The 11,516-nt window shown below is 39.9% G+C and overlaps 1 protein-coding gene across 1 annotated transcript; it reads left to right on the top strand.

Annotated features, from left to right (window-relative positions):
* LOC107636821 lies at positions 1,037–3,016 on the top strand. The gene is made up of 3 exons (XM_016340301.1): positions 1,037–1,056; positions 1,668–1,791; positions 1,901–3,016. The coding sequence occupies exons 1-3, from the start codon at positions 1,037–1,039 to the stop codon at positions 3,014–3,016; spliced, it is 1,260 nt and encodes a 419-aa protein (XP_016195787.1).

Raw genomic sequence — 11,516 nt, 5'->3', positions numbered from 1 at the left:
ACAATAATTAATGAATAAAAATAAAAAAAATTAATTTAGACTGATTTTTATTATTTGTTAAATATTTTTATGATAAAATTAAGAAATAAATGTTGACGTTACATTATATAAATATAGAATGGAAAAGTATATGGAACCAAAAGGTGATCAGCTAAAAAGTAAACAAAACCGTTTAATTAGAATCACTTTTTGAATAATATGTTTGAAAACTGTTCCTGGGATCACAGAGCACAAACTAAAACCCGATTTTTTATAGAGCTCAAATACATTTTGGCTGATTTTTGGTTGATATGCTTTTGATTCCTTAGTTGTTATCATATAAAATAGATTTTAGGGCGGTGCCTATTGAAAAGAATCTTTCATAATAATAATAAAACAAAAAACAAAAAAAACAACAGTTAGGAGTCAAATCATTAGACTACTTAATTAAAAGGATCCCGTAATCAAATGCCGAGTGCACCAAACATTTGATGATGTTGGCGCCATTTTGTTGGTTAAGCATGAACTCATCCATATATGATATATAGAATACTAGATGTGACATAAAAGAAAAATTAAACAAATCCTTAACTAATCCTAAATGTGTTCTTTAATCTCGTGCAATTGCAACTATTATTGTAAGTAGTCTTGTTAATAAGACAAAGTTTAATGAGGTTTATAACTTATAATTCGCTTTATATAGAGTACGGTACCTTTCTATTCATTTAGGAATCATACATTGGGAGGAAAAATAATAATTAAAAAGGTCGAAACAAGAAAGGACGGGTTAGCTTCTATTATTGTGATATGACTCTAATTAATTACCATAACAATTGCTTTATATTCATTTAACCATGATGATTTAATAATGTATCGTAGTAGTAACGATTTTTTTTTTTTTGGTCACGGTAACAATTTTTAATCATCTATTTACTTCAAAATTCGGATGTATATGGTGTCTGGCCTGCTAGGTACTTATTTTTAATAAGTTTGAATTTACGGTTTTTATCCGGTGTTATGTTTTTGGTTGAATATAAATCTTTTTTAACTTCGAGCTATGTCTAATTTGACACACAGGTTACATTATACATGTTTCTTGAAAAATCATATTTTTTGGATAAACTTCGTGATAAAGTTATTATATTTTCGTACTTTTACAAATATTTATATTGACATAATGTATAATTTTTTATTAAAGTAATTTATTTTTGTACAATACTATTGCCTAATATATATTAAATTTCAATTCTAATTTTAAAAATTCCGTTACTTTGTTTACTATACATATATTATTCAAAATTATATAAATTAATTTAGTATTGAGTTGGCCTAATTACTTTTTTTACTATATGATACGTCACCCTTATCCTCGGCCGCCCAAAAAGCTCGGCACATGAGTATATAAGATCGGCCTCATGCCAACTGCCCGATAAGCTCGGCACGAAAGCAGACAGAAACGGCCTCATCCGTTTAAAAATAAGAAACGTGCAAAGCAAACCTAATTACCAAAACAGAATATCATAACCAACCTACAAACTAGGACTTATCTACGGCAAACGGGCAGAATAATGCCTATAAAGCCGAGCTAATATCCTCGGCTAAGGTTCAAGTTCTATTCTTAGTCTTCCTATTTACTTAATCACTCTCATTCATTATCACTAACTTGAGCGTCGGAGTATCTTTTGCAGGTATTCCCGCCGCGGTGTTCGGTCCAGGCTGACGTATAGCTCTTCCTCTCCGACGGCCGCTTGCTCGGAGTCGCTAAGCTTGGCCACCCAGTGCCAGGACGAAACACTTGGCGCCCACCGTGGGGTCAGAATATATCTGACCTCACCATCTATTTTATTTAGTATCTTACCTTATTTTGCAGGATTCCCTATCCTCGGACATGGCTGACAATGGGAACCCCTAACCCACACAGGCAGAGCTCCTAGCTCAGATCGCCGAACTCCAAGCGGAGGTGCGGAGGATAGCCGAACTATCCAATGGAAAACACGAAGGAGAAAGCTCTAAGAGCTTGGCGCAGGGCAATACAGATCCCCTGAACATCACTCCACCAAAGGAGAAGTTCACGATCGAGAACCCTTTTTCCGACGAAATCACTAAGTTCCAGATGCCGAAAAATTTTGTATTACCTACAGCGCTGGAACCATACAAGGGGTTCGGTGACCCCCGAGCTCATATCAAAAAGTTTCAATCCATGATGTTCTTTAATGGCGCTAATAATGAGCCTGTGCTTTGCCGAGCTTTTCCTACTTACCTTGATGGTGTTGCACTACTGTGGTTTTCTAAACTGTCTGCAGGTTCGATCTCCTCCTTTGAGGAGCTGGCGAGATCCTTTATTGACTATTTTGCTGCATCAAGAATTTATGTCCATGGATCAGACTACCTAGGCATAATCAAACAAGGCCAACATGAGAGCTTAAAGAATTACATGACCAGGTTTTCCGAGGCTACAATGGAGATCCAAGACTTAGATCCGGCTGTCCACCTCCACGCCCTCAAGGCCGGCCTCCGACCAGGCAAATTCCGAGAAACCATTGCGATAACAAAATCAAAAACACTAGAGGAGTTCCGAGAGAGAGCTGCGGGTCAAATGGAGATTGAAGAGCTCCGCGAGGCACAAAAGCCGGACAGACAACCACAAAGGAGGGATGAGGAGAAAACATTCCGATCACCAGGCAACAAGGATACAAAGAAGCCTTTCAAGCTCACACCAAAGTACAACACATATACCAGATTCAATACCAGGAGAGAAAACATCATAAAAGAGATTCTGAATGCCAAAATCGTGAAGCCACCAGCTCGGGCAGGAAACAACCAAGACCAAAGGTTTGTGGATAGAAGCAAGCATTGCGCCTTCCATCAGAAATTTGGCCACACCACGGACAACTGCATTGTCGCGAAAGACCTCCTAGAAAGACTGGCGCGACAAGGACTTCTCGACAAATACGTCGAGAGCCAGAAAGTCAAAAGAACAAGTTCGAACAGGGAGAAGAACAAACAAACAGTGACAGACAAGAACAAAAAAGAGTAGATAATCCCTGATCCACCAAGAGGCATCATCAGCCACATATCAGGAGGATACGCAGGCGGAGGTGAAACAAGCTCGGCCAGAAAACGAAGTTATAGGGCGATGCTGGCGATTGAAGGAACCCTGCAGCCAAAGAAGGAGGAAGACCCAGATGTCACAATATCCTTCAACCAGTCAGACTTCAGATCGGCAAGCCCTAACCTTGACGACCCAGTGGTGATTTCCATCCAGGTCGGAGAGCTGTTGGTAAGAAAAACACTACTAGACCCAGGTAGTAACGCTGATATTTTATTTTATTCTACATTTAAAAAGATGCAATTGTAAGAAAAAATGATACAGCCTTCCTCGGGAGAACTAATTGGCTTCTCCAGAGAAAGAGTCCCCATCATGGGACACATATGGCTAAGAACCACAATGGGAGAGATCCCTATGACAAAGTCCATTGATATTCAGTACTTAATAGTAGACTAGCCCTTACAATATTATAATCGGGAGACCCGCCTTGAATATATTCAGAGTGGTGGTGTCCACGTTATACCTGTGTGTTAAGTTTCCAGTGCAGGAAAACAAGATAGCTACAGTGTACGCCGACCATCAAGAAGCTCGGCAATGCTACAATGCTTGTCTAAAGGAAGCCCATCCAAGGGAGATAACACGGCCCCAGGTCCAATCCATACATAGTTCGGCTGACACCACAATGTTAGCTGATCTCGACCCGAGAGAAGACCTCGGCAAAAGACCTCGACCAATGGACAACCTTCACAAATTAACACTAACAGCAGATGAAAATCAATACACACACATCGGAGAAGCATTAGAAGGGAACGAACGAGCAAGACTTGTACACATACTGCGCCAGAACGCCGACCTTTTTGCATGGACACCATACGACATGCCGAGAATAAGCCCAGAAGTCATCTGCCACAAATTAGCAATAGACAAAACAATCCGACCAGTGGCACAAAAGAAGAGAAACCTCGGAGAAGAGAAAAAGCAAGCAGCACTCGAAGAGACCAAGAAACTCCTCAACGCAGGTTTCATCAGAGAAATTCGCTTCACCACATGGCTGTCAAACGTGGTAATGGTAAGGAAGTTCAGGTAAATGGCGCATGTGCGTCGATTTTACAAATTTAAACAAAGCTTGCCCTAAAGATGCATACCCATTACCTTGCATTGATAAGTTAGTTGATAACGCTTCTGGTTTCAAAGCCTTGAGTTTTATGGATGCATACTCTGGTTATAACCAGATTTTGATACACCCAAAGGACCAAAGCAAAACAGCTTTCATAACAGAGCATGATAATTTTTGTTAAAAGGTAATGCCTTTTGGCCTAAAGAATGCAGGTGCGACATACCAAAGATTAATGGACAAAGTATTCCAACAACAGATAGGAAGGAACGTGGAAGTCTATGTAGATGATATGGTGGCAAAAACGCCTGCGCAAGGGTCACACTGTGACGACCTGATAGAGGTCTTCAACCAACTCCGAGCATATAACATGAGGCTCAACCCAGACAAATGTGCCTTTGGTGTCCAAGGAGGGAAATTCCTTGACTTCATGATAACCTCAAGAGGTATAGAAGCCAACCCAGAAAAATGCAGTGCAGTGCTAACCATGACAAGCCCAAAAACAGTAAAAGAAATCCAGCAATTGGCAGGCAGAATAGCCGCCCTATCACGTTTCCTACCCGCAGTGGCAACCCGATCTTATCACTTCTTCCAGACGTTCTCCAAAGGCAAGAAATTCACATGGACAGACGAATGTGAAAAGTCCTTTACGGAACTCAAACAGCTCTTAACATCACCTCCAATACTACAGAGACCAGAGTTAGGTAAGCCGTTGTACTTATATTTATCAGTATCTAATCATGCTATAAGCTCGGTACTAGTAACAGAAACAGGAAGGAAGCAAAACCCAGTATACTTCATCAGTAGGGTACTACAACAAGCAGAAACAAGTTACCCGAAGATAGAACAGCTGGCAATAGCATTGATCACTACAGCAAGAAGACTGCGACATTATTTCCAGAGCCTCACAATAATAGTACGGACAGACCAACCGCTGAGACAGATCTTGACCAGACTCGAGCTCACCGGGAGATTGATAAAATGGTCAGTCGAACTCTCCGAGTTCGATATCCAGTACGAGTCAAGAAAAATACTGAAGTCATAGGTGCTAGCCGACTTTATATCGGAAATGACTAATGACACACAAAACACAGAGATCAATTGGAGTATATACGTGGATGGAGCGTCAAACAAAGAAGGCAGCGGAGCAGGGATATTACTAAAGGAAGGAGACAAAGTGATTGCCGAACAATCATTACAGTTCCGCTTCAACGCGAGCAACAACCAGGCGGAGTATGAAGCTTTGCTCGCTGGACTAAAGCTCGCCCTATAACTGCAAATACCTCAAATAATAATTTACTGTGACTCTTCATTAGTAGTGCATCAAGTAAAGGGCGAATTCCAGGTAAAAGATCCTTTGTTAGAGAAATATTGGCTCATAACAAAGGATCTCACTTCAAAATTTCATAAATTCAACATTATTCATGTAAATCGAGAGCAAAATGCCAGGGCCGACGTGTTATCCAAGTTAGCCACAACAAGGCAAACCGAAAACACATCGGCACTGTCCCAACTAACACTTGAAAAGCCAAGTTTTGAGCAAGACACAATCTTAAGCATCATGCAGGTACCAGATTGGAGAACACCTTTTCTTAATTACATCAACACAGGTACCGTGCCAAGGGAAGAGCCGAACTTGCCACTCTTCCGAAGAAGAGGAAGCTTCTATACAGTGCTCGAAAATGCTCTATACAGAAGAGGACACTCTCAACCATTACTCAAATGCATCAGCAAGAAGGAAGCCGAAGAAGTTATGGCAGAAACGCACGAAGGAGTTTGTGGAAACCACTTCAGCGGCCGAGCATTAGCCGCAAAGATAAAAAGGGACTGTATTTCAAAAGTCAGAGCATGTGATAATTGTCAAAAGCATGCCACCCTTTCAGAGACCCCGGCCTAGGAGCTCCACACCATAGAGGTAAGCTGGTCTTTCGATAGGTGGGGATTTGATATCCTCGGACCTTTTCCAAAAGCGCCAGGCCAGGTGAAATTTCTTTTAGTTTCCATAGACTATTTCTCTAAATGGATAGAAGCACAACCACTAGCACATATCACGGCAGAGAAAGTATGATCTTTCTTATGGAAAAACATTATATGTAGATACGGTATCCCAAGAGAGATAATCTCAGATAACGGGAGATAATTTACAGACCATAAGCTCGCTGCCTTTCTGACAAACTTCAACATTAAACATCATTTCAGCTTAGTCGAGCACCCACAAACCAATGGGCAAGTTGAATCAGCTAACAGAATTATCTTGCAGGAATTAAAGAAAAAGCTCGGCGAGGCTAAAGGAGAATGGGCCGACCTCATCCCAGAAATCCTATGGAGCTACAATACCAGCATTCAATCTGCTACAGGAGAAACTCCTTTCAAGCTGGTGTATGGCGTAGAAGCACTCATCTTAGTGGAGGTCGGCGTCCCGACGTTAAGGGCCGAGTACTACGATCCATCAAACAACTCAGAAGCTCGAACAGCCGAACTGGATCTTGTGGAAGAAGAAAGAGACATCTCGACCATAAGGCAGCGGGCCAGAAAACAGTACATAGAGCAAAGACACAACAAAAGAGTAATTCATAGGTCTTTCAACAAAGGAGACCTCGTCCTCAGACGAACAGAAGTAGCTCAGAAACCTCCAGCACATGGCAAATTAGCAGCAAATTAGGAGGGACCTTTTCGAGTTTTACAGAATCTCGGAAAAGGGGCTTACAAGCTAGAAACCCTTAAAGGAGGTCAACTTCCAGGAACATGGAATATCTCCTCGCTAAGAGAATATCAGTCATAATGCATACTGTGAACTCGCGAATGATGGTACTATTTTTCCCCTTCGAAGGTTTTCTCCTAAAACACATGGGTTTTACTCGGAGAGGGTTTTAACGAGGCCGGACGCTACAAATCATTATACAAATGTAACTTATGTTAAACCAAAACATCTTTTATAGCAGTCAGCATACATTTTAAGCAACAACACTCAAAAGTATCTGAGCTTCATACTCGGAACCCAAGATACACATACCGAGCATTTCCCTCGGAAGTATTCAAACTACAAAATCAGGTCAAAAGTCCATCATAAAAGCTTAAACTGCCCTATCATTCTCATCGCACAGCTATTGTTGCTTGCTGCTAGCTTAAATTTGACAAAATAGCATATCTTATAAACAATCACAATAAAGCTGAACTTCATACTCGGAAGACATACCACGTATACCGAGAATATTACTAGGCAGAACACAAACAAACGAAAGCAAGTTAAGTTATTCCAGACAAACCTAAGGATTACCTCCTATACAAGAGCTACCTCAGTAATCTAAATCACCTTCAAAGGCGTAAGATTCGTTACAATTGCAAGACAAAATAAATACAGCTATCATAAACTTCGCCAAAATATCATACAAAAAGGCTAATTGCACCGAGCCCCATACTCGAAAATCAAAAAGTCACAACTAAGAACGATACTCGAAATTATCCAAGAACAAACAAGTTTTAAAGGGCCAAAAAGCCACATACAAAGCTTACAAATCAAAACATAACTAAAAACCTAATCCGCCTTGTCACCAATACTGGATCCCTCGCTTTCATCAACAACAGCAGCTTCGTCATCCACGAGCTGCCCACCCGCAACCACCTTGGTCGCATCAAGCTTATCCACGTCTGACTCGGGAAACAGCACCCGCACCTGAGAGACAGCACATTCAAATCCTTGCGCAAAAGCCTCATAGACCTTAGTCTGCAACTCCTTAATCCTTGACCCCGAGCGGTCATTTTCAGCCTTAGCAGTCTTCACCTCCTCTGCAGAAGAGAGTTGAAGATGTCTTTCCTCAGCCAGCTCAGACTCTTTCAACCTCAATGAGGAGGACAGCTCCGTAATAGTCTTCTCCTTTTTCTCCATAGCCAAGGACAGCTCGGCAACATCTAGAGCAGATTTATTTTCCTTTTCAAGAGCGAGCTCTTGAGCACGACCAACAGCCACGATACGTGCACCAATCACCTAAAACAGAAAAGCAAAGAATATCAAAACAGCATCACAACACATACATACAAAACAAAATTACAACACTCACCTGCAGGAAACGACTCACTCCTACATGTCCAACACCCTCAATCATCTTCATATCAGCAGGGAAGCAACAAAGCTCATTAGCCATGATAGAAAAAAGGGTATAATTTACCCCACAAAGACCGACTATGCACATCCTCCGAATAACCATGCAACCTTTTCTGAGACTCATAAGCCGACTCCACCCTTCGAAGCTCCATAGAGACTCTCCTTTTTCCAAAAAAGCCTCAGCAACTCTCTCTTTCACATGACCCCTCTTTCGTTTTGCCTTAAGGGCAGGTTCAGGATGAATCACAAAATCCTTGTCAACATTGGTAGTCGAACCCTCTTTTTCAGCTTTTTTTCACTGACTGAAGAATGACTTCAATCCAGCAGTAGTAATCATCGGTGCCTTATCACCTGCACAGAAAGCCAAAAGAGTGAGAACGAACAAGGAAAAAACAACAATGAATCAAAAACAACTAATTTACCTAGATATTTCAGAACAACCAGCTTATCAGTATCCCATTTTAACAACTCGGACACAGATAACAATCCCTTTGGGCCCAACTTTTCAAACAAAAACTCCATCATAAGTTGATCATCGATCGACCTATCATCCGCATCTAAAGCTTGCATAGGTTCGGAACACCAAGATAAAGGGAACCTCTCAACAAGATATTCATTCAAGTAGAAAGGAAACTCCTCGGGCACACTCCTCACCTTAACATACATAGTTTTAAAGTCTTTAAAAGAGGACTTGTAAAGGCCAAAAATGGCACGACGGGGATAACTACTCAGGTTAACCCAAAGACCCCGATTAACCCCTTTTGCCTGAAATAAAGAAAAGAACAACCGAAGAGAGGGCGGCTGCTCAAGGAATTCTATCAACACTTCAAAAGCTCTTACAAACTCCCAGGAATTCGGGTGAAGTTGACTAGGAGCACAGTTTAACCAATAAAGCACACTACACTCAAAATCAGTAAAAGGAACCCTAACCCCCAACTCAGTAAACAAACAGCTTTACATATAGAAGTAAGCCCAGTCATTGCGACAATAGAAAACCCGGTCACCAACATCACAGGGAAGTATTTCTATCCTTATACCACTACCACTCCTAAACCAGACATTAGAATCCAACATGTCAACTGACTCCTTATCACTAAATTGAGACACATAATCCTTAACCTTCGAGTCAACCCAACCATACAAATCACCCTCACCTACATCAGACTTTCCCTCTTCCATGAAACAAGGTAGAGAAAACCAAAATTGAGAAAGGAGGAAAGAAATAAAGACACGGATTAGCACTCACCTTTCTTGCTCATTTTTTCTCCAAAAACGTAGAAGTCCCCAATACAGAAAACTAAGAGATACAAGCTTGTTTATTACAGAATAAAGAGCAGTTAGATACGAAGCATTACCCTTTAATCCAAACCATAAAAAAAACCCACGATCAACACTCAGCAAATCAAACGGTCAGGGGCTCCTTGAAACGCGCAGCACAATCAAATCAATCATTCATTAGAGCACGAAGAACAAAGCAAGCATTAAATGCTACGAAAACGTTTCAAAACCAACACACCAAACTAAGACGAGCTCGGGAGCTGCAAGGAGCACATACGACAACTCAGTGACCAAGGATTGCGGTACTCCTGGTCCGGAAGCTCGCCTTAGTCCTGCCCAAACCAAGGCAAGCTTGGGGGCTATGATACGTCACCCTTATCCTCGGCCGCCCAAAAAGCTCGGCACGTGAGCATATAAGATCGGCCTCATGCCAACTGTCCGATAAGCTCGGCACGAAAGCAGACAGAAACGGCCTCATCCATTTGAAAATAAGAAACGTGCAAAGCAAACCTAATTACCAAAACAGAATATCATAACCAACCTACAAACTAGGACTTATCTACAGCAAACGGGCAGAATAACGCCTATAAAGCTGAGCCAATATCCTCGGCTAAGGTTCAGGTTCTATTCTCAGTCTTCCTATTTACTTAATCACTCTCATTCGAGATTATCTTTTCCAGGTATTTCCGCCGCGGTGTTCGGTCCAGACCAACGTATAGCTCTTTCTCTCCAACGGCCGCTTGCTCGGAGTCGCTAAGCTCGGCCACCCAGCGCCAGGACGAAACACTTGCTAATTTTTAGATGAGTAATTTGACTATTCAATCGGTCTAAATTGATGTTTTATAAGACCAATTATCACTTAATTTCAAAAGTATAATACGGTATAATTTGATGATCAATCAATTTAATTTAATTTAGTCATCCATTAAATCAAATCAAAATTAGACTTTTTTTGCTAAAAAAATTAGTTATCATACAATTTGCTATCCGCCGGCCTCTCCACCCTTTCTCTTAAAAAAACAAGTTATTAGTCTACATTTATATTTCGAATATATATAAAAATATGTATAGAAATATCTATTAAGATACTAATAATAATAAGCCCTAAACTTCTGGAGGATATTTTATATTTATAGGTACGGATAAATAGATAAATTGCTCCATCAACAAAATCCTCAGATTAATGAATTTGAAGTAACGCCCTATTAATGCCAATGGATAAACCGAACCCAACTGTTTTGAATATCTATCTGTTTGATGATGACCTTCATCAGTACTCAGAATACTAAATGTGATAACATTATTAAACTCAATCCAATAAATAAATATAATACAAAATAATCCAATTAAGTGAACCGCAAACCACATGATATACATTTGGCATTGTCCCTCGCAAAATATATCCTATAGGCATGTACTTAATCTAACCCCATTCAATCAGATAGGTTGTCAACTCGATTTGTAACGGATAAAATATAATATGAGTAAAATTTTTGTGTAGATCAAATAAAGTATAAGTTGAACTTCAACTCTACTTAACCAACTTGTATTCTATATATGTATATGTTATATATTTATATAAAAATATATTTTAAATAGATGTTGAACTAAAGACCTCTTACTAAATGCAAAAGATCCTTAACTATTAAAAAAAATTATTAATTGATAATTTAATATATTTTTTTATATAAAAAACAGTTCTATTTTAAATTATTATCAAATTATATAATAATGTTGCATCTTTTTTGTAACTCGCAGGTAGGATCAAGTACGCGCTGGTTAAGAACGGGTAGGGTTAAGATTGAGATATTCTCAACCCGCATGTAGGATAGGGTTGAGTTTATATAAAAATCTCAACTCGAGAATAGGGTTAGAGTTGGTTCCAAATCTTACTCTACCCTACCCATTGTCACCCATATTATTCCTATTTTGATGAAAAATTATTTAATTTTTTAATTTATTTGTGGGTAATATATATTAATTATAATCACATA

The sequence above is a fragment of the Arachis ipaensis genome, chromosome B04 (assembly GCF_000816755.2).
Source record: "Arachis ipaensis cultivar K30076 chromosome B04, Araip1.1, whole genome shotgun sequence".
Classification (NCBI taxonomy): Eukaryota; Viridiplantae; Streptophyta; class Magnoliopsida; order Fabales; family Fabaceae; genus Arachis; species Arachis ipaensis.
The sequence above is the reverse complement of the archived record's forward strand: the minus strand, read 5'-3'. Positions and strand labels throughout refer to the sequence as shown.